The sequence below is a fragment of the Phyllopteryx taeniolatus genome, chromosome 2 (genome assembly GCF_024500385.1).
Source record: "Phyllopteryx taeniolatus isolate TA_2022b chromosome 2, UOR_Ptae_1.2, whole genome shotgun sequence".
Classification (NCBI taxonomy): Eukaryota; Metazoa; Chordata; class Actinopteri; order Syngnathiformes; family Syngnathidae; genus Phyllopteryx; species Phyllopteryx taeniolatus.
The window spans coordinates 6847784-6870671 of NC_084503.1; the positions used below are offsets into that span (position 1 = coordinate 6847784).

Consider the following 22888-nt stretch of genomic DNA (forward strand, 5'->3'; position numbering starts at 1 on the left):
TGTTTGTGTGTGATGGAGGGTGGAGGCATTCACTGGAAAGGAGGTGGAATGAAGATGAAGTAGAAGACAGAAGATATGTGCATGAAGGAGAGGGGTGGTGGGGGAAGAGCGAGGCTACAGGGAGAAGATGATGAGGATGGAGCTGCCAGGCAAGAGAGCGAGAGGAAGAGCAAAGAGAAGGTCGATGGATGTCGTGAGGGAAGACATGAGGGCGGTTGGTGTTGGAGAGGAGGATGCGGGAGATGGGACAAGCCAAAAGGAAAAGAAGAAGAAGAGCATGACCTTCTCATCGACGATGACATCATCATGTGAAGAAAAGTGACTTCATCACATTTTGTGATAAAAGTCTTTATTATTTGGCAGACTATTCTTCATCCACTCCACAATGTGAGGCTCGCGTAACACCTGACAGGACGTGACAGCATGTCAGATCATGTGACCCACACGTGAGCAGTCACGCGGTCAGGTTAGCGGTCAGGCGTCTGCTCCGGTGGCCACGTGCCAGACGGTTGGCATCGCTCAGAAGTTGCTCTGCTGCAGACAGCGGCACCCGCAGCCGGCCGGGCACTGGTCCCGCTTCCGGAACCAGTCCATCATGTGAGCCGTGTGACCGCCGTGGCCGCAGCTGAGGCAGAAGTGGGAGGAGCCTCGCACAGCCACGTGACACACGGCGCACTGGAAGCTCACACGCTTGCACGCCGCGCACTGCGCGCTGCGACTTGGACTGCCGCAGTGGCAGCACAACACGCACAATTCTGAAATGACAAAAAACCAGGCGCCGAAAGTCAGCACGGGTATCGTAAAGGAAGCTAGCATGGATGTCAAACAGGAAGTTAGCCCAGATGTTATACAGGAAGTTAGCACGAACATCAAACAGCCAATTGGCACGGGTGTTGAACAGGAAATTAGCACTGGCGTCACCAGTTCTGTTCATAACTTTTATGGACAGAATTTCTAGGCGCAGCCGAGGCGTAGAGGGGGTCCGGTTTGGTGGCCTCAGTATTACATCTCTGAGAGAGGGTGAGAAGCTCGGTCATCCGGGAGGATCTCAGAGTAGAGCCGCTGCTCCTTCACATCGAGGGGAACCAGATGAGGTGGCTGGGGCATCTGATTCGGATGCCTCCCGGACGCCTGGTGAAGTGTTCCGGGCAAGTCCCACCGGGAGGAGACCCCGGGGATGACCCAGGACACGCTGGAGAGACTACGTCCTTCGGCTGTCCTGGGAACGCCTTGGGATCCCCCCGGAAGAATTGGATGAAGTGGCTGGGGAGAGGGAAGTCTGGGCGTCCCTGCCAAAGCTACTGCCCCCGCGACCCGACCTCGGATAAGCGGTAGAAAATGGATGATGGACAAACAGGAAGTTAGCACGGACGTCGAAAAGGAAGCTAGCACGGGTGTCAAACACGAAGTGATCCCGGGTTTAGAAACGGAAGTTTGCACAGGTGTCAAACAGGAAGTTAGCACGAACAACAAACAGGAAGTTAGCACGGACGTCGAAAAGGAAGCTAGCACGGGTGTCAAACACGAAGTTAGCGCGGGCGTCGAACAGGAAGCGAGCGCGGACGGGGCCGTACCGACTTGTTGGTGCGGCTCGGGCGGGCAGGAAGCGAACTTGAGCACGTCGGCCCGTTTGTCTCGGAGGTCCCAGCGGTACAAAATTTCAGCGTAGCATTTCTTGAAGTCGTCAAACTGCGGCGTGTTGCTCGGGTCCAAAAGACTGCGGGCAAGAGGAAGTGACATCACCACGGCGGCAGCAACACAGGAAGTGATATCACCGGCGGGGTGCCACCTTTTGTTCATGTCGTGTCGCTCGCACTCTCGTTCCCGTGGGTCTGTGTGTCCCTGGTTGCCGTGGCGACCGCCTTCAGGGGAGTCGCTGCGGGCGTTGGCGTGTTCCGGGTCGAGTCGACCCCCGAACGTCAGCGTCGACTCGCCGAGGGCGGTCTGAACAAACGGCACGTGACATCACTTCCCGCGATCTCCCTTACGGACTTCGTGTTGACGAGCTCATTGGAATATTCGGCATTAATGCGGACTCGTTCCACGTTACGACATTACATTTGCCTCCATGACAGTTTTGCTGACTACAATAGACGAGTGCCCACAATGCATTTCTGCTGCCTGCACCGTATCACTGCTGACAATATCACGACTGCATTTTGACATCGCTGCTGCCTCAATAGGACCTTGTAACTGTATGCAAATGAAGAGGGCGTGTCCATACTTACTAGAGATGGGAGTACGTCACATGCCCATATGTGCAAGTCTGAAGTCATAACCTTCAAGTCTCAAGCAAGTCGGAAAAAATCAAGCAAAGTCGGCACTAAGCAAGTCAGGTCATACAATCTCGCTCCAGTCGCAACATATATTCGAGTGGTAATAAAACATTTTCCCCCCATATATCATAACACTAAAAAGCGTATTCACACCTTATAAAAGTTGAATGAACAACAACTGAGGTTATGATTGAATTTATTGCACTTTTAATCAGTTGAAGTGAACTTTCTTTCTGAACAAACTATGCTGTGTCACTCTTCTTCTCGGTTCTTCAGAAAACACCAAACCCTAACACAAAAGCCAAGAATGTTTTCTGTTGCTAAATATAATCAGATGGGCACGAGAAGAATGACAGAGATTTACGTTGAAGGGAATAAGACATGACCAAAATGTTGGCATCCTTCAAAAAAAAAAAAAAAGTAATGTGAACAAAATCTGCATTCCTCCTGTGTCCACTTCAATGAAATCACTCAGTCGGGTTTGTTCACTTCTTTCCGAGCGCCGACTCTATTGACAACTAGACTCAAGGTCACGTTTCATATGCTGTGGTCTCAATTTTAGAAACAGTGCAGAAAGCTTTACCAACAGGTGACATTTTGATGGTCATCACGTTCAGTAGTATGAAAATGATATTCGCACGTAGCTCCTCACAATTTGTACTGTACTTAATTTTTATCGCCGTGATCGTGATGCAAAGTGATCCCAGACAGCAGACCTAGAACGCACTCGGCATCTCCTAGCGCACTCTTTCGCTACCGCCCCCAAACCTCTCTGTAATTTTTTTTTTTTTTCCAATCTCCACAACGCTAGCAACGGCGCTTCACTTCTGCATTCAGCGGTTGGCATTCGATTTTAGGCGCTACTTTCTGCTCCAGAGTAAGATGAGAGAGAGAGAAAAAAAAAAAAGTGAGATTTTTGCGTGCATGTGAAGCAAAATGAAGTTAAGACCCCGAGTTACGTTACTAAGCTGTACTAAACCGTTCACGATCACATCCTTTTTATTTTTGACTGTGAAACTATAAAACTTCATGTTTGACCAACTGGCTAAAATTTTCAGTTTACCGTCGACGTGAGTTTTGCCGTGACGGCTGAAGTTCGTGGTTGTCATCGTGTCTTTCGTGCGCGAGTTGCAAAGCACGCAAGGTTGCGTCTTTTTTGCAGACTTCATCGACAACCTGAAATCCTTGAAGCCAAATTGTATTATCTTTGGAGCGCCTTCCGTCGTCGTTCATGCGAGTGGCTGCGTCAGTGGCAAAGTGCGCAACAACGCGGACTGGGTTGCCAGGTTGGCGCGAATGGCCCCCGAAACATTTCTCACTTACAAAAAAAAAAAAAAAAAAAAAAGCAGACTCTAAACCAGATCACTTGTCAAGTCATGTAGTTCAAGTCAAAGTCACGTCGAGTCATCTGACTCGAGTGTCCCCGTCTCCGATACTTACATAGCGAGGGTGCGGCGGGAGCCCAGCCTGGCGGGATTGCGGAGTCGCGTGCGTCGGCTCGGGGTCCGCGTCGGTGAAGACGCTGCATAGCATCGCGAGCGTCTGCACGTCGCTCATGTGACTGTAGTGGTCCACGCTGAGGGCGACACCCACCACAGCACACATCGACTTGCTTGACACTCTTTAGAAAAGACGCAGCTGGGATGGAAAAGTACTGTTGACTAAATAATGTGCGAATACATTCTTTTTCCTTCTTCCTGTGTACTTAAGAGGTCGTCACTCTTCAGTGAAAGGCTGCAGTTGACACGGGCAACTCGCGTTATTCTTTTTACTCGCTTTGCAAAGGTTTCCTGCTCATAAAAAAAAAAAAAAAAAAAACACTAAGACAAGATTGCTTTCCCCTCCCTGAGCCGTCACTTTATCGTTTGTGTGTCCCAGTGATCCTAATTGCCATGTTTCAAATGAAACAATACAAATGCAAATTCTGTTTGTAAACGCAATTATTCTAATTCAAATATAAACGATTCAAATTCAGTTCCTGCTGGCACATATTTCGGCCCATAGGATGGGATCTCGGGATCCACGGTGACTGATCATCCTGGACAAGGAGCAGTCCTGCCCCTTACCCGAGACATTAGGACGGGGGGGCGGGGGGGGGGATCGTCCAAACAAAGTGCTACGGGAAAAATCCGACTATTTCTGATTTCACACGCTGGAAAGTAGCGTTCTGTGCTTGAAACAATCTTGCCTTTGTTCTACTCGGCAATCGCTCTCTCCGCATTCCACCGGGAATCCCGAAACGCTCCAATGCAGCAGATTACTACTGAATACATTACTGCCGCCTACGTTACAGTTGAGCGCATTACTGCTGACTACATGACATCACATACTATTAGGACCGCCTTCACAGCATCACAGCCGATGACGTTCCTTATCCTGCTGCCGACACGACGTGTAAATGCGCGCACGTTGAGAACTCACAGCGTCTCCAGCAGGTGGCGTCCAAACGGATGACTCGCCCAGGGAGCGTCCGTGTCCGGGTCCGAGTCGGGACTCAAGCCTCGACCGGTCGCTGCCGAGGCCAGGGCCCAGACCTGAACGCGCACACGCGTTCACATACACGTTTGCGTACACACGTTGCCGTGGCGGGGGCGCGGGCCAATCACGTACCTTGGCCACGTCTCTGCGTCCGGCGGCCAGGGCGGCGGCGGCGTTCTTCTGACACGTGTCTTTGGTGTCACGCATGTTCAGGCTGAGAACAACAGGAAGTGGCCGATATCATATTGGAACTGTCTGGCTGTGATGGGAACCCAGTCTATAGTGGCTGAAACGATTCATCCAATACCCCCAAATCACTACATAGACTTTTATACAGCGGACTACATAGTTGATTCTCGGGCTGAAACGACGAATCGAATACTCCTGAATCACTCCGGCAGGATTTTGACCGTACAATACGGTCTGGTCCGCTATATCGTGAGTAGGCAATGGGCGAAGGACTCGCAAGCCAGCCTGTGAATTCAGACAGGAAGTGAGAGGCATTTTGAAACGATGATGCGTTCGGGGCCCACCCACTCACATGTAATTCTCTCCCAGAACTTTATGGACGGGAAGTAGACAGGAAATTTCCTGAATGATGACCTTTCCCGCCAACTTGATGGAGCGGCCGCCGTAGTCCGTCCCGTCCCTTTTGGTCTTGAAGCGCCGGGATTTCTGCAGCACACGTAGCACAGGATGTCGTTTGTGTTGGTTTCGCTCTGCTCTCTCACGGCTCCTCAACTAACCGTCCAGCCGTTCTACAAAGACACTACAAAGACGAGATATGTAATGTTCAAACTGATCAACTTGATTGTTTTTAGCAAATAATCATGAATTTAGAATTTGATGGCTGCAACACGTTCCAGAAAAGCTGGGACAGGGTCATGTTTACCACTGAGTTACATCATCTTGTCTTTTGACAACATTCAACCAACGTTTGGGAGCTGAGGACACGAATTGGTGAACTTTTGTAGGTGGAATTCTTTCCCATTCTCGCTCGATGTACAGCTTCAGCCGTTCAACAGTCCGGGGTCTCCGTTGTCGTATTTTACGCTTCATAATGCATAATTTGCTTTGCATAGTAGAGTTTCAAGTTGCACTTACGGATGTAGCGCCGAACTGTATTTGCTGACGTTGGTTTTCTGAAGTGTTCCTGAGCCCACGCGGTGATATCCTTGACACATCGATGTCGGTTTTTGATGCAGTGCCGCCAGAGGGATCGAAGGTCACGGGCATTCAATGTTGGTTTTCGGGCTTGCCGCTTCCATGCAGTGATTTCTCCAGATTCTCTGAACCTTTTGATGATATTCCGGACCGTAGATGATGAAATCCCTCAATTCCTTGCAATTGTACGTTTAAGGAACATTGTCCTTAAACCGTTGGACTATTTTCTCCCGCACTTGTTGACAAAGAGGTGAACCTCGCCCCATCTTTGCTTGTGAATGACTGAGCAATTGAGGGAACCAATCACGGCACCCACCTGATCCCAATTCGCCCGTTGACCTGTGGGATGTTCCAAACAGGTGCTTGATGAGCGTCTTTTTTGCCACCTGTCCCAACTTTTTGGGAACGTGTTGCAGCCATCAAATTCTAACTTAATGATTATTTGCTAAAATCAATCAGGTTGATCAGTTTGAACATGCAATATCTTGTCTTTGTAGTGTATGCAATGAAATATAGGTCGAACGTGATTTGCAAATCATTGGATTCTGTTTTTATTTACGTTTAACCCAACGTCCCAACTTCAATTGGAATTGGGGTTGCACATGAAAATGTATGTTTGTGTTTTAATGTGTGTCTGTGATAAATGCGATACAATGGTTAATTTCTTTATATCGAATGTGCGTGCGTGCGCACGCGTGTGTGCGTGTTGAATGTGTGCCGGTCACCCGTTCTTTGTAGTAGAACGACGAAATGGACACGGTGTCTTTGTCGAGTCGAGTCGGGCTGCTGCTGTAAAGTCGGAGTGCGTTCTGAGAGTCAGAGCGAATCTTCATGGGTGTCAACACGCCGCTGTGATAGGCCGACAGAGCCGACAACGACCTGGCACACACACACACACACACACACACACACATTAAAAAGATTGCTCCAACGACGAGACTTGAAAAGGTTCTCGTTATGCGATCTGCAGCACCGCTGCCGTTTTACCTTGCGCCCACTCTGGCGTACAAGATGACCCAAAATAATGGGAATACTTTAGATTTGGTACTAACTACTCCCTTATACCACTGCTACAGTATGTCTGATCATTGCTTCATAAAATGTCAAGCCGACGGCTCGTTGCCATCGTTCCGGCCATAACCAATGTTACAGCGGCCGTAATATTAGTTCTTCGACTTCTGCTCTCTCTGAGCTATTACCCAATTACCCTCAGCGATTGCCTCCTTTCCTTCTTATGTGGCTCCTATTGATAATTTCATTTTATTAAGGGCCCCGTGTGAAAAAGTAGGACTTATTGAACTCTGCCCTTAAGTGAGGCAAGGGAGGCCTGCAATCCTTTACAAGTTGTCCTGAGTTCTTTGCTCTTCTCTTGGGGTAATCTTTGTAGGCCGGCCACTCTTCCGTGTTTTATCCATGTAAGGATAATGGCTCGCCCTATGGTTCGCTGGAATCCAAAAAATGGCTTTTGTAACCCTTTCCAGACTGATAGATGTCAATACTTTATTTCTCGACTGTTCTGGAATTTCTTTGGATTGTCTCATTTTGTTGCAGCTCTTTTAGTCCGACTTGATTTCGTCAGACGCATTCTACTTAAGTGATTGCTCGCTTGAACAGGTCTGGAGGTAATCAGGCTCGGGTGTGATCATTGAAACGTTAACCAAAAGTTGTGATTAGCCACAATTAGTCATGATTTAACAAAGGGAGTCATTACTTTTTTCCACACTGGGCCAGGTAACTTTGAATATTGTTTTTGTTTCCTGAATAAATGAAATCATTTCAAAACAGCATTTTAAGTTCCCTTGGCTTATAACTAAATGACTGATATTTACATTTGTTTGATGATGAACTATGCAAAAATATAAGAATTTGAAAAAGAGGCCAATCATTTTTCACAGCACTGGATGGGTGCATATGGCCACAAAAAAAATTAAAAAAAAAGTGCTTCAATGAACAATCGACTATAGTCCGTTCTATCGAGGTTCCACTGTAGTACTGAATTGTTGAGATACACTTGTGCTCCTAAGTTTCCATCCCCTGGCAGAATGTTTATGATTTCTTGGCCATTTTTCAGTGACTATGAATGCTAACACAAAGGCTTTCCTTTCACTCCTGGTTAGTGCTTGGGTGAAGCCATTTCTCATCAAACAACTGTTTGAAATCCTAATGACAACAGATGACAGACACAAATGAGCCTGATCCAAAGTTGACATGCGCCACTTTTTCATAGCGCGTATCGCCGCCTTGAACATCAGTGACAGCTCGGACGGAGTCTTTAGGGGTCGTAGTGGATGAGGCTCTTGATTTTCTCTGATGGTAGATGGCTGCCCATTCTTCTTGGCAAAAGGCCTCCACGCAGTTCCTGTCAATTCCCGGGCCGTCTTGTATGAAGGGCACGCTTGAGATCTCCCCAGAGCGGCTCAACGATATTGAGGTCAGGAGACCGAGACGGCCACTCCACAACCTTCACTCGATTCCGCTGTAGCCAATGACGGGTCGACTCGGCTTTGGAGCACGTTTCCCGTGCCTTTGTAGCTCACCTCCTTATTGTGCATCTTGAAACATCCGCGGCACCTTTTTTCGGGGAGTCCTGCATTTCAACTGAAGTCATCTGTGGGTTTTTCTTTGCGTCTCCAACACTTTTCCTGGCCCTTGCGGCAGAAATTTTTGTTGGTCGACCTGATCGTGCTTTGGTTTCGACAGAATCTCTCATTTTGCACTTCTTAATTGGAGTTTGATATCTTCTTCTCTCCCTTTCCTGTGTGTTACAGTTCAATGAGCTTTTCCCGCAGATCTTTTGCTTTCCCCATGACTCCGAATCCAGAGATGTCAGTGCAAGGCCCAGAAACTCCCTGAACCTTTATTCTTGCGAGGCAGCAGCGAACCGCACGGGGTTCCCACGCCAGCCAGACAGTGGTCGGAGTTCACGGCGAACGTCCGTCAGCCACTCGCGACGAGGGCGAGGACGACGGGGGAAACATCATCCGGCTGCGGCCGCCCAAGGCTGCAACTGGGCACTGCGTGCACCACGGATGAAGTGGTAAGACAAATGTCATTTTATAGAATTGGGTGTAAAGTCAAGTCAAGGTTCTCTATGATTAGCACATGTCCAAATAACTATTACATTTTTTTCTGCACCGAATCGAATCGAGAATCGTATCGCTCCCACAATGAATCGCATCGTATCAAATCGTTCCGGCCGTAAAGATATCGTTTTGACTGACAGACTTTCAGAGCACTTGGCGACACGGCCACAGCGTCTGGAAGCTTGATGGATGTCTCAATTCTTGACCATTCTGAAGCCTGAGATCACATACTTTGTGATTTTTTTTTTTTGTCCATTCATTCAACCCCCCCCCCCCCCCGCCCCCCCCCCCCCCCGCCCCCCCACACACACTGGACATGTTCCTCTCTGCCCGTCTGTTAGGTTAGCTCAGCAAAAAAAGCACGTTACCTGGGCGTTGGCTCGGTGGGCGGGGCCGCGCGGTGCATGGTGATCGGTCGGGTGAAGTACACCAGACAGCCGGTGCCACAGAAGCGAGCCCCCGACGTGCGCGGGAAAGGAATGTTGGCGTCCTGGAAACACGGGAGACGCAGGAGAAGGCCAAAGCATCAACAGTAAGTCGGTGGGAACACGCCACGTACAGTATACACGCCTGGAAACATTGTTGCCACTCATCTGTTCATGAAAGAAAACCCATAATAGTCGCAGAAATAACTTGAATCTGACAAAAGTCATCAAAAATACTAATTTAATGAAAATGAACCAATGAAAATCTGAAATTGCTTTTGAGTTGTGGTTCAACAGAATGATTTCGAAAAACAACAACAGTGAAACAGGCCTGGACAAAAACGATGGTACCCCTAGAAAAGATTGAAAATAATTGGACGTTAGGGATGTGTTCAAGGCTGCATAGTGGGCGACTGGCTAGCACATCTGCCTCAGAGTTCTGAGGACCCGGGTTCAATCCCCGGCCCCGCCTGTGTGGAGTTTGCATGTTCTCCCCGTGCCTGCGTGGGTTTATTCCGGGTACTCCAGTTTCCTCCCACATCCCCAAAACATGCATGCTAGGTTAATTGAAGACTCTAAATTGTCCGTAGGTGTGAAAGTGAGTGCGAATGCTTGTTTGTTTCTATGTGCCCTACGATTGGCTGGTTCGGCCGAAGATAGCTGTGATAGGCTGCGGCCGTCTAGACCAATGCAACAGGGTCCTGTTCGGTGTACCCAGCAATACCCTGGACAGACTTCTGTATGTCAAGAACTCAGCTGACGGGGTTGTCACCCACACCGAGCCCTGGCAGCACATCACCCCGACGTTTATCCACCTTCGTTGGCTCCCCGTGAAATTGAACAATATCCTCCTCCACACCAACAAATCCTTCCACTTACAGGCACCGCAGAATCTATCGGACTCCTCCGTCAGCCGGCGGTCCTCGGGCACGGCTCTGCTCACCATCTCCCGCATTGGCCGTCACACCTTTGGGGCCAGAGTCTTCAGTGTTGCTGCCCCCACCCTCTGGATCTCCCTTCCCTCCGAGATGCGTGATGCACCGACCCTGGACTCTTTCAAAACAGCCTTCAAAACCCATAGTTAACCTTTAATTGTTGTTCGTTCGTTAGTCCTGCCTTGTGTTTTGTTTTTTCCGTTGTTGTCTAACCTGTAACACATCCTTGGGTGTCCTGAAAGGCGCTATATATCTCATTTATGAATATTATTGTTTGGATTGTTCACAAGTTCCAAGAAAGGCTGCTGAGCATGACTAAATGAGCGCTGTGCCAGTAAAATGATCAGCTCATCACATCCAATCATCTGTCTGTGTCTTTTTTTAGCCATCTACGTATTTATCCATAACATTTCAGATTTTTACCTGATAGGATCCGTAGGTGTTGGTGACTCGCGGGAAGGCCTGCAGGGTCGGAGCAACGGGATTGGACAACACGAACGGTCCTGAGGATGGACTGTCCTCCTGTGAGGAGGACAAAGATGAATAGGCCTGTCAAGATGACGATATATTTTTCCAAAAACTACCACCATATAGTAATTATCGTGCCAGGCCTGAAGATGAAAAAGCTCTTCTACTCGTTGTAGGACTGAGCCACTAATCCATATCATTGATTCATTCGAGTTTTCAGGTCAGGTCCCTTTTCTTCCCCAAAAAACTGTGGAAAAAAAAAAGCATTCATCAGCATCTTCTCACCATGTCGGACTCAAGACAGGACACAAGCTTCCGGACGCAAGGTTCGAGACAGTTCTGGTTCCTCTTAACCTTCTGCAGGGACACATCTGTCAGGATCTGAAAGAAAAACGCCCATGAGGATGTAGCGCGGTAGGCGGCGCGTTTAGGAGCGTGCGTCTGTGTCGTACTTTTTGAATCTTTGTCTTCATTGCGGCAGAGATGCTAGTCGGCGAGATGAACTGAAAGGTGGGGGCGCTGTTGTTGGGATATTGCCCCGGGAACTTCATTAGCAGTCGGACCTGATGAATCCCGAAGTGAGCTGACACCACGCAGCTGCAGTTCACTGCGTCCATCTCAATGAAATGAAGAAATCACAATAAGAATAAGCAAGTTAGTGTCTGCCATCTTTGTCTTTGTGTCCGCTTCTCACCTCCACATTGACATTCCTGATCTGCAGGTTGACCAGAGAGAATTCTTGCTGGAGCGTCTGAGCCAGACCCGAAGAAGCCGCCGCTGCCACGGCACAGTCCTGACTGCCGCCTGGACTCGAGACGCTGTCTTGATCTGGGGGATGGAGCCCAGGTGTGACCGAGATGTCCAGAGAGAGACCATCAGGATACCACGAGGGTTAGACATGACACAGGTGGACGTAAGGGGGAGACATGATGGCGAGACACAGATGGAGGACACTGAGTCCTGGGTGGACATGAGACATAAGTAGGGATGGGAATTGTTAAGAATTTAGCGAGAACGGACGCCTCACCAGCGTCCCGGTCCCATTCAAAGTGCCGGTTCTTTTTTGTTCAGGAGGAACCGATAAGCGGAATCGTCAGGCAAAAAGAATTCAAAATACTGAGAACTGGTTCTTAAAAAGAACCGATTTTCAATTCCCATCCCGAGCCATATGCGGGTGTACAAGTGACACGGGTGGACGATGCGTGCTACCGTGCGGATGTTGCCCGACAGGAATTCTGGAGCGTTGTCCTTCAGAATCGTCGGATGCCAGCGACTTGTCAGTCTCCATGTTGAGAGACATGCCGTCCATCAGGTCATCCAGCAAGTCGCTGGCGCACAACTGCAGCGCAACCATAATAGTTAAACAGAGGTGTGACAGGTGGTCGGCGGAAGGGCCGTACGCTGACCTTCTGGAGCTGCGGGTCCACCCTCCAGATTCTCAGTGTCTGATCTCTCGACCATGTGACCAGCTGGAAGTCTTTACAACCTGCACACAAACAAAGACATCCGCCGACAATCAGCTTTCCTGTGAAACAAACCAGGAAAATGAAAAATCATTTCATTGGTCCAAAGATGTCCAATTTCCTGTTGTCTGTGGTATGACTGTGACCGTGGGCGTTTCGAGCACCCCTAAAACTTGAGATCAAAATAAATGTTTTGGGGTTTTTTTTTAAACTGGGAGTCATTTTTAAAGAACCTAGAAAAATGTAAACCCACAGTACTTTGTTGTAATGTCATATTTAAACAACAAAAATACAGCTACCAGCATTACGAGTGCACCCCTAAAATGAATCCCAGCAACCCTAAACCATCCCTGACTGGTACAGAATGCTTTTAATCAACCGCTCCTCTTGTCCATGGGAGTGAAGATAAATCAACTGCGTGTTGATTCCTCACTCTGACAAACACCGCGTCCTCTGAGCTTATCTCTACGACATAACGGCATTGTCGGCAGGATCCGGAAGACCAAAGACGTCGGTGCTGGCTGCTCTTTCATGTGATACTTGGAGCTGAGAGCATTTGCTAAGGCTCTCTTGAAGAAGATCCTTTTGGATTTTTTCGAATTGACAATTGTATGTTTGACTAACAGACGTGGTCTTGTCAGGGTCAAGGGTTCGCTCGCACAAACTCTTTCCCCCCTTGGGGAGACAGCAGAAAACGGAGACTTGAAAGTCTACTGCGTCAGCTACAGGTCAGTTCTCAATTTCAAATTATGACGGCTGTCAATATCCTTTGTGTTTCGCGTCGGACATTTGCTTTGATTTAAGGCCGCTTCCTTGTTCCTCAGTCAGGTCATTTCCTGATCGGCTACATTTGAAGACGTTTCCTAGTTAAGATTGTCTGCCCCGAGCCGTTGGGGACCCTACTAACTCCAAACACACCTCAGAACACAGGATCCAAAAGATCCAACTTCCTATTCCCTCGCACTCCTATTCTTGCAACTTCCTGTTCCCTCCCACGCCTATTGTTATAACTTCCTGTTTTCTCATCCTCCTATTGTTACAACTTCCTGTTGCCTCGCGCTCCTATTGTTACAACTTCCTGTTCTCTCGCGCTCCTACTGTTACAACTTCCTGTTCCCTCGCGCACCTATTGTTACAACTTCCTGTTCCCTCGCGCACCTACTGTTACAACTTCCTGTTCCCTCGCGCACCTATTGTTATAACTTCCTGTTGCCTCGCCCTCCTATTGTTCTAACTTCCTGTTTTCTCACCCTCCTATTGTTACAACTTCCTGTTCCCTCGCGCACCTATTGTTATAACTTCCTGTTTTCTGACCCACCCATTGTTCCAACGTCCTGTTGCCTCGCGCTCCTATTTTTCCAACTTCCTGTTGCCTCGCCCTCCTATTGTTACAACTTCCTGTTCCCTCGCGCACCTATTGTTCAAACTTCCTGTTGCCTCGACATGCTGTCTGTCATCTCAACTTCCTGTTGTGATTTCTTGAGTGAGGAAAATATCGACGAGGCGGCGGTTCCATCAGGGGTCGACGTCACCAAGTTCCGCTAAAGCTGCCGGAAGGCGTGAACACGGACGGAGACGGGAAGTGCGCGCGGGCGTGACCACGACCTTCCATCTGCGGCCTCCACTGAAACTCGAGGACGACGTCATCGTGCCCCACGAAGGCGTGGACCGGACTGTTGAGGTCCAGCGTGGACCACAGGAGGAGACTGTTCTCACGCCGCAGCTGAGGAACCATCACCGTCACCAGCCCGTTGGAGAAGGGCTGAACACGCGCGCAAACATGCACACACATTAGACACATGTGCGCACACACGTTTTCTACAAACACACATCTACTGTATATGCAAATTCATACATTAAACACACACACATTCACGTTCCCAGATGTGTGCCATGCGTACTGACCGTGTATCTGGCCTTCCACACAGGAACCTGACACGACAAGATGTTCAGGTACTTCCTGGGCTGCCGGTAGTCCCAAAACTACACACACACACACACACGCGCGCAAGATGCGCTGAGATGAATGGGAATAGCGAGTGTAATGTGTTTATGTGTGCGCGTGTGTGTGAGTCTGACCCTGACGGAGTTGTCCTGGCTGCTGGTGGACAGGATGAACTCGTGCTCCGGGTGCCAGTCCAGTCCGTGGATCTTGGACAGGTGCGCCGCCACGTATTCGCACGCCGTGTTGGGTTTCTGCAAACACGCACGCACGCACTTCAGCAAAGCGAAGACGCTCCGCCCACCGGGTTTGCCAGTTTGCTCGCGCCCGCCCGTCCTCACCCGTCTGTCCCAGATGCGCACGTCTCCGTCGTGACTGGATGCCAGCACGTTGGGGTTCCTGCGGTTCCATTTCACCTGTGACGCGCCGGCTGTCCACAAGAAACACTTTTAAAGGTCTTAAACACTTTTGGGTTTGGTTCCCCTTTAAAAGTGTGAAGACACTTCTAAAGAAAAATTACGACTTAGCAATTATTTTAGGCCCCCTTGGTTTTCTGCGAGTAGGAGGTCTTCGAGCCACAGGTGATGCGATAAATAAAACGATGAGAGGTTTGTAAGGCGAAAATGAATACCTTTGTCTTCAAAAATGTCTCGATGGCGAGGGACATCGCCGATCGCCGACACGTCTATTGAGCGCCGCGTTGAGCGGGCAGCCCTCTACAGGCGCCTCACTGTCACTACAGCTCTGCGGCTGATGACCATTTCGCCCAACGTACGTTGAATTATTATTATTAAAAAAAATTAAAAAAAAATCACATATGTTCATTCACTGTGGTAAAACACAGTACAGTACAGTAAATCCCCGCTATATTGCGGTTTACGCCTCGCGGTCCCACTAGTTTGTGTTTTTTTTTTTTTTTTCAATTATTATTATTATTATCGCGCAATACAACAGAAAATTTAGGGGGGCAGATTTATTCTTTTTTTAAACCAGTTTAGCAATTGATAGTCCGGGTAGTCTCCCTGGGAGGCCAACACCTTACTTTTTGTACTGTATGTGTTTTTTGTAATTTGGATATTTTCACATTTTTTTGAATCCACTGTTCTTGCATTCTCTCTCTCGCTCTCAATATAGTCTGTGTTGGACCCGTTTCTTCACTTCCTGACCACACTCCCCATTGCTCTGGACGGTTGACGCCAAGTATCTAAAGTCCTCCACCCTCGGTATCTCTTCTCCCTGTACCCTCACTCTACCCCCTCCATCCCTCTCATTAATGGATTGTTTCAAAAGTGTGTGTGAAGACCCTAAAACAATTTTTAATTAAAAAAAAATCTATTTCTATCTTTCTAAAGGTATTTCTATGTGTCCACTGTTTTAAAAGTGTGATTGGAGACCCTAAAATAATTTAATGTTAAAAATATATATATATATATATATTTTCCCCCCCATTTTTCTATAGGTATTTCAATATCATGGATTTTGACTTTTCGCGGGGGGGTCTTGAACGTAACCCCCACGATGGAGGGGGGATTTACTGGATAGTTTTCAACAGCTCCAAAACAAACACGGCTTATTTTTTCTGATATTGAGGAATGAGAAATTCTCTTAGTCGCAGATTTAACAACAGGACGGCACAACGATAAACCGGTTAGCACATCTGCCTCACAGTTGTGAGGACCGGGGTTCAAATCCCGGGCTCGCCTGTGTGCAGTTTGCATGTTCTCCCCCGTGCCTGCGTGGCTTTTCTCCGGGCACTCCGCTTTCCTCCCACATCGCAAAAAACATGCGTGCTAGGTTGATTGAAGATTCTAAATTGCCCGTAGGTGGGCATGTGAGTGCGAATGGTTGTTTGTTTCTATGTGCCCTGTGATTGGCTGGCAGGGTGTACCCGCCTCTCACCCGAAGATAGCCGGGATAGGCTCCAGCAGCCCCGTGACCCGCGTGAGGAGAAGCGGCTCAGAAAATGGATGGATGGATTTAACAACAGCAGAATTGGAGTTCCACAAAATTGTGAAGGCAGCTGGTGAGTCAATTCCAATCGAAATTCGACAATCATCTCTCAGTACCGCTTATCCAAAGAATAAAAATAAACCTGTATATATAGGAAAAACTAAATGGATGTTGAAAAACTATGCTAAATAAAGATTATCGTTTTTTTTTTTAATGCATTTCCCTGATCAAAGATAATGAAGAAAGTGGTTTTAGTTCCCCTTGAAATGAAAAAAGTCCACGATGTGTTGGCTTCAGGCTTGTGCTCAAATTTTCTCGATGACAGTAAACTCAGGAGTTGTCTTTCGAATTGAGTCCCACCTCCCGCGTATTTGTGGTTCGGCATCCACAGGATTTCCAATTGACTGGTTTTTCCACATTTGACAAAAATAGAAATAGATATATTTGTTTCATTTTTGAGGGGAACCAACCTTAAAAATGATTATTGGCAGTATATCTCGATTTCTTTGGGGTTCAAAGGATTCTTTTTTGAAATGAAACTTTTCCAATGCAATTATAACGGGGATCCATTATTTGCAGATTTTTGCAAAGTGCGGTCAGCCCCGTGCCCGCCGCCGGCCCAATTGCTGGGAGTGCGCCGTATTCTAAAGTACTCTGCGTTTTTGCTCACCAACGGCAGCCAGATCCACAGCGGGTTTGCGCGTGTCCCTGCGGAAAGAAAACCATACAGTCAAACACAAAGCTTCAGCAGAAGTGGGCACTGAGCTAATGCTAAGGAAGTTAGCGTGTCCTTCTTGGCTCTCACCTGATGTCCCAGATGTACATGTACGTGTCCACCGAGCTGCTGACGAGGAACTCGGCTTCGAAGCACGACCAGTCCAGATCGCTGCGCACACGCAACTCACGTGATGGCACATGACGTAGCCCAAAAACATTTGGACCCCACCCCACCCCACCCAGATGGCATTTTCGAGGCCCACTCCGATATTTGGCAGAAAGAAATTCTGATAACAGGTTAACCGGTCACGCAATGCCGCACGTCATGTGACGAGGTCACACGTCGTCACAGGTCCCCGGCACACACCTGATGACTCGCGTGTGCCCTTGCAGTGACGTGTGGATGCTTCCTCTGCCGTCCTTCCACGAGTACAAGTCCACGCGCTGGTTGCTCTGGAAAGCGCACACACACACACACGTACAGTGAAAAGGGGCCAACGGGAAGCGAGGTCGGCGTCTGGAGGAAAACGGACCGAGGCGGCAAAGACGTGTGCCTGAGAGCGATGAGGGTTCCACTGGACCGTGCCCACGTCCCACTTGCTCTGGCGAGACATCTTCCTCGCCTGCTCGGACGGCGCCTCCAGGTTGACCACGTACAGGAAACGCCGCCTGACAGAAGCGGAGCGTGAAACACGGGAACGTTTCAGCGCTAGAGTCCCGTCGTAGAGATTCGGGAGTCGGGATGAGCGATTGATTCTGAACGCCGCCGCCGCGTCATTCCCGACTCTCCAATCACGACTTCTTTTTCACAGCGTTGTGATCCGCGAGCCACCAAGTGGTGACCACATATTCATTTCATGATTCATACACGGGTCCTTTTCATATAATGTGATGGATTACGGTCAAGACATACCCCACTGAATTAGATTTTGGAAATCAATTAACTGTACCTACCGGCTTTAAAGTGACCAAATAAAAGAGGGGGCTGGGGCGGGGGGGTGCTGGTTTTCGCATGTCGAGGACTCTACCGATGAACCCATTGATTATTCGATGATTCGAGTAATCAACGTACGGCAAGCGACTCACCCAGAAAGCACGGCGTGCGAGCCCAGGCAGTCCACGGACATGGTGGTCGCCTGGCAACACAAACAACGACATCACAACCTGTTCATCGGTGGGCTCTTCCATTGACGCCCCTTGTGTCGTCACAAACTTGACGACTTTTGATCGCTGAAAAAATCCTTGTTATTCTTGGGGAGAAGGTACTTTTATTGTCGTTTCCACAATATGCGCAGCACATCCAGAGGACTGAAATTATGGTACTCAAGGGCCCACGCTGCGACAAAAGATAGTATCAATAAGAAACATCAGTTTAAAGAAGGTAAATTAAACTAGACTTCAACAGAGCAAAAGTCAACCATGAACTTCCTAAATAGAAGCAGCAGAGTGACGGCCTACCAGGCAGAGGGACATCCGAGACCACCGGACGGGCCATCTGGTACTGGGCCACGTACGTGGGCTTGACCGCACCCCTTCCGTCGAAGGTTAGCTTCATAATTAGTGTAAATCCAGCCATTTGTGATTCTTACAAAAGATGGGATTTTATTTTGAAAACATTTACACCAGAAACTTGCCTGCTCCTGTATCTCCAAAAGCTTCAGGCTGCAGAAGAAGTCGCTCTTTGCTACAGCTGTGGGAACGTACATTATTGAAGTCATTTCAGTTTGTTGAACATCACGTTTTGGACTGTGAAGATTATCCTGGGAGAGGACAACCATTGGTTGAGAAGCAGGCTAAAGGGGTCATGATTACTTTGCATTGTCTACTGGTATTAGCTGCAGTGCTAGTTAAGCAATGCTAGCTCCGTGATAATGTGTTTTCCTTTTTTGCAAGTCTGCACCTTGAGGTATACTATGTGTATTGGGAAATACCGCTTAAGAACTGTAAAGAAACTGGAGCGAGATTTTGATGCGCTTCTGGAATGTCTGGAAGGCTGGGGATCGCTGATATAGACCGCTGCTATCGATTCCACGCTCAAAGACTCCCCCGACAGGAGTGGGGACAGAGTCCAGTAAAAATGGGCAAGAAACTAGCCGACAAAGGAAACGGCGCCGGGAGAAGCGAAGCAGACACGCTAATGACCTGTGGCAAGGCCTGCCCGCAACCGCCAACTTCAAGAGACCATCTGTCCAAAAGGGTCTGGCTGATAACCTAAAGGTGTTCTACTGAACATTTGAAAAGTACATTTTGCATCCCGGACAAAGGCTGCACAATTAATGGTTGCGATTTTGGCTGCCATGATTAAATTAGCCTGATCGTCGACTATTTTTACATTTAAAATGCGGGCTTTGCTGGATACGAAGCACTTTCTCAACCAGTAGTCAGACCCGATATTGGCCCGATTAGCGATCACGGGCGATTTCTTCATTCGGGCCTGACTTATTTTGTCGGGAAGGACAAAAACTTCTTGTAGCGTGGCGATTATCCACGACCAACGATTTGGCCCTACGACGCCAAAATGAAAAGTCTAGCATGTTAGTTTTTTTTGGGGTAGTGTGACACATCAACGACAAGTCTCCAACAGCTCAAGTCAACGTCGACCAATAGGATTGCGTATTGTGACCGGCGCTTGGCCTCCCGTGCTCACCGTTGTCAACATACTTGGCCGCCGTTGTCAAAATGTATTCACGCGCACAGACCAATGTTTACCGAAGCTTTCGAGCATGATTCCACAGAACGCCGGCATGTTAATGTGCAACCGTTAGTGCTGGCTCTAGCTTGCTAGGCTACGTGACATTTTGTTGCCTGCTTGCGAGTCGTATCGTATTAAAAGTACGTGAACTTACTGTACCTCACGCAATCCTTGAATGCACGTCCTCTCACGAGCGCCAGTGATGACCATCGCATGCTGTTCTATTTTTTCACCCCACACAATACATTGGCGCGATCCATTGTTGTTGTTGCGGCCATGGTAACGAGTGTATTGACCAGTCACACGTTTTCTGGTTCTGCCTCCCCAACAGTGTTTGATTTGACAAGATACAGCCCAGCGATCGTAAAAGACGGCATACGGCGCAGTCGGAATAAATGTCCTGTGGTGTCGCCGGTGGCTAACTGAGACACGGCAAGATTAGATGGCAGTAGTCTGACGTAGCGCAATCGGGAAAGACCAAATTTGTCTTGTAGTCTTACCCAGGCGATCTTAAAAGAAGCGATCGCGCGCAACGCGCACACTGCAGCGGGTGCCGGGAGACGGCGGTCAGTCATTCGGTGGACTAAGCGACGAGCGAGTAAGTCATGCCGACAGAAGAAAGTACAGCGAACATTGGAGATGATGTTGGGGAGCTTGTGCCTGGAAAAAGGATCGACATCCATTTTCTGGATGTTTCGAAAGTGACGTTAAACAAGAAGCCATTTTCAAAGACTGCAGCAGAGTTGTCCGTCCCGCAAGCTAACACAACTAATCCGTTCAGGTCTCCTGTCAAAAAGATGAAGTCAAAGCGGCCGCCACGCTGATTGTTCATACTGTGCATTACGGTAATACTCCGCCAATGCGCTGCGAGGTCTGGGGGCGTGTTTCCCTCACGCACAATTGGACAACGGTCGCTCGACTTCGGCTTTTCGGCCGGCCTGACCGCAGTCGAAAACAACGAGAGCAAATAGCGAGGGAACTCACGCGCGTCGACTTGTTTGCAGTTTGCGACCGCGCACGACTGACCGACGGTCAAGCAGAAGAATGCAGCCGGACCCATTCTTGACAACGCAGTATGTCGACGAGGGGGATTTTCAAGTGAAACGTCGGTGCTTCCAGACAATTGTTACGGTTTGGTTTATGTAAAAACTGTATTTGCTTCCACTGAGTCGCACTTTGTGATTGCATTCTTTCAGAGCAGATTTATTGAGTTAGCCCTTGGTTCAATTTGACCAAGGGCTATTTTGTATTCTCTACTCCACTACATGCATATTATTTTGGTCAATAATTGCATGAAGGTAAGTGAGATTAACATCTTCACCTAACACCACTTTAGACACCTTCATCCAAGCTGCTTTGAATTGCTTTTCCGGTACGTTTTTGTCTCAAAGATGTGACCAAGAATATAAACTCGTGCTGAAGGCAACCCGAAGAATAGCAGAATCAAAATTAAAACAGGCGTTGTGTGTTCCTCCTAAACAATTCAACTTTGGTTTCATCTGTCCACAGAATATTTTGCCAGTCGTGCTGTGGAACACCCACGTGCTCTTCAGCAAACGGTGTTTTGTTTTGTTTTGTTTTGTTTTCTGGCCAGCGACGGCTTCCTCCTTGGCGTTCTCCCACGAACCCCATTCTCGTTTCATGTTTGACGTATGGTAGATTTGTCAACAGAGATGTTGGCACGTGCCACTGATTTCTGCAAGTCTTCAGCTGCCCCAAAAAGTATGTGAACCCTTTCAGCTGGGTTCTTTTTGACCTCATTGAGCATTCAGAGTGGCGCTCTTGCCGTCATCTTCACAGGACGGCCACCAGAGAAGCAACGCTGCTAAACTTTCTCCGTTTCGAGACAACTTGTCTAACCGTGGACTGATGAACATCAGACTTTTACAGATATTTTTGTAAGCTTTTCCAGCTTTATACAAGTGTATGTACATATAAAGTCCTGACCTCAACCCCATTGAGATGGTGTGGCAAGACCTCAAGGCAACCCTTATGGAAAGAGGAAGGGTCCAAAATTCCTCCTGTGACGGTTGTGCACGTCTGATCTGCAACTACAGGAAACGCTCGCTTGAGGTTGGTGCTGCCAAAGGGTCAAGGGTCAGGTATTAAATCCAAGGGTTCACTTACTTTCTCCTCCCTGTCCTGTGAATGTTGACGTTACCTTCAATAAAAATACGAAAACATAATAGTTTGTGTAGTATTAGTTGTAGCAGAAAGTGTTTATCTTTGTGATGTCGATGAAGCTGGGACGACATTTGATTTTTCATCCAGAAATGTGGGCAAGTCCCAAAGGGTCACATACTTTTTCCTGCCACCGTGCTTCCAGCAGCTGCTGAGGAAGCACGGCCTGCCGTAGGAGCCGTCGAGGCGCTTCGACACAGCGGTCAGAGTTCAATCGCTCCTGTGTCGATCCGTCACACTTTGGTTTAGTGTGGCTACAAAGTAAGACATAGGACATAATTCCACAATAGCCCCGAACCACTCTTGGGGACCAAATTCTGTTGAAGTGGCCCACATCGCCTTTTCCGGCGTCATCGAACAATACAAAATAAACGCAGCAGATAACACGATAGCTCCTTTCCAGCCGACATTAACTTCTGAAACAATTCCATCGTGACACTTTGCCGATGTATGTAGAGTAGTAGCATTATTACTGCTCTGTCACTCATGCATCGTTTGCTCAATTTCATTCAATTTGATCAGTATCGCTGCGTTTATTTTGCTTCATGACTCTCGTGACCTTTCCCGTTTGGGTATGTGTCCTAAATGTACGTCTTGTGTGGTGGGAGGCCTTTGGCTTGATGGCACCCGAGCGACTCGTTCTTCTTACGTGACGACTCAAACAAACTGATGAACTTCGGCGACCCCAAGTTCCCCACTGAAATGAACCTCCTCTAGCTCCACACACTCGCAACTTGTTTTCAAGCGTCGACCTGCCGCTGTGACACGAGTGCTTTTTAACAATGACAAATAAGAAGGAGTAGAGTTGAAGAAGAACGCACCTGCGCATCCCTGAACTCCAAAACCACATTCTCGCTGCTCCAGCGCGCCGCCATCTTGTTGTTGGAGCCGCCTTGGACGACGGCAACAAAGAGTCACGTGACCCAAACAAAAAGGACTTCTTTTCTTTCATTTTTTTCCCTACTATCTGAAATTTGTACGTCTTTAATTGTCAATAAAAATAGTCTTTGTTCATTGATATCGGATATAACGTCTCCAATCTCTGTTTTTGTTGGTTTCGCAGAACGTGTGAGGAGGAAATAGAAAGCCCACACCCACCCACAATCTGGAGAAT

The 22888-nt window shown here is 48.2% G+C and overlaps 1 protein-coding gene and 1 long non-coding RNA gene across 9 annotated transcripts; one reads left to right on the forward strand and one right to left on the reverse strand.

The window, feature by feature from the left end:
• Positions 1-332: 332 nt before the first annotated feature.
• Positions 333-22874, reverse strand: wdr59 (WD repeat domain 59). 8 transcript variants are annotated; one of them, XM_061757356.1, is made up of 28 exons: positions 22596-22829; positions 21896-22028; positions 21721-21754; positions 21541-21644; positions 17988-18037; positions 17435-17570; positions 17269-17354; positions 16990-17070; positions 16855-16892; positions 14576-14664; positions 14372-14488; positions 14198-14275; positions 13898-14054; positions 12236-12315; positions 12039-12168; positions 11524-11657; positions 11282-11446; positions 11115-11210; positions 10785-10883; positions 9370-9491; positions 6644-6797; positions 5296-5429; positions 4887-4968; positions 4698-4810; positions 3717-3852; positions 1790-1944; positions 1575-1717; positions 333-755 (listed from the first exon to the last, which is right to left on the reverse strand). In XM_061757356.1, exons 1-28 carry the CDS (start codon positions 22724-22726, stop codon positions 520-522), a joined length of 3213 nt encoding a protein of 1070 aa, XP_061613340.1. In that variant the 5' UTR covers positions 22727-22829; the 3' UTR covers positions 333-519. The 8 variants fall into 8 exon arrangements, 6 of the variants coding, with proteins under 6 accessions (XP_061613340.1, XP_061613356.1, XP_061613348.1 ...); XM_061757372.1 differs by lacking the exons at positions 4698-4810; positions 4887-4968 and having other exon boundaries at positions 22596-22833; XM_061757364.1 differs by lacking the exons at positions 21541-21644; positions 21721-21754 and having other exon boundaries at positions 22596-22825.
• On the forward strand, positions 8579-10687 carry LOC133469869 (uncharacterized). Its single transcript, XR_009785803.1, has 3 exons — positions 8579-8955; positions 9343-9533; positions 10308-10687. It is a non-coding gene; the product is annotated as an uncharacterized LOC133469869 (long non-coding RNA).
• Positions 22875-22888: the final 14 nt, after the last annotated feature.

What these genes read in the sequence shown, in the direction of transcription:
- wdr59 (XM_061757356.1), bottom strand. Translation starts at nt 22,726, where the DNA reads ATGAAAGAAAAGAAGTCCTTTTTGTTTGGGTCACGTGACTCTTTGTTG. An exon ending in GGGCACACGCGAGTCATCAG is followed by an intron (nt 17,071 to 17,268) that starts GTGTGTGCCGGG and finishes GCGTGTGCGCAG; the next exon opens with CGATCTGGACTGGTCGTGCT. An exon ending in CGACACGACATGAACAAAAG is followed by an intron (nt 1,718 to 1,789) that starts GTGGCACCCCGC and finishes TCTTGCCCGCAG; the next exon opens with TCTTTTGGACCCGAGCAACA.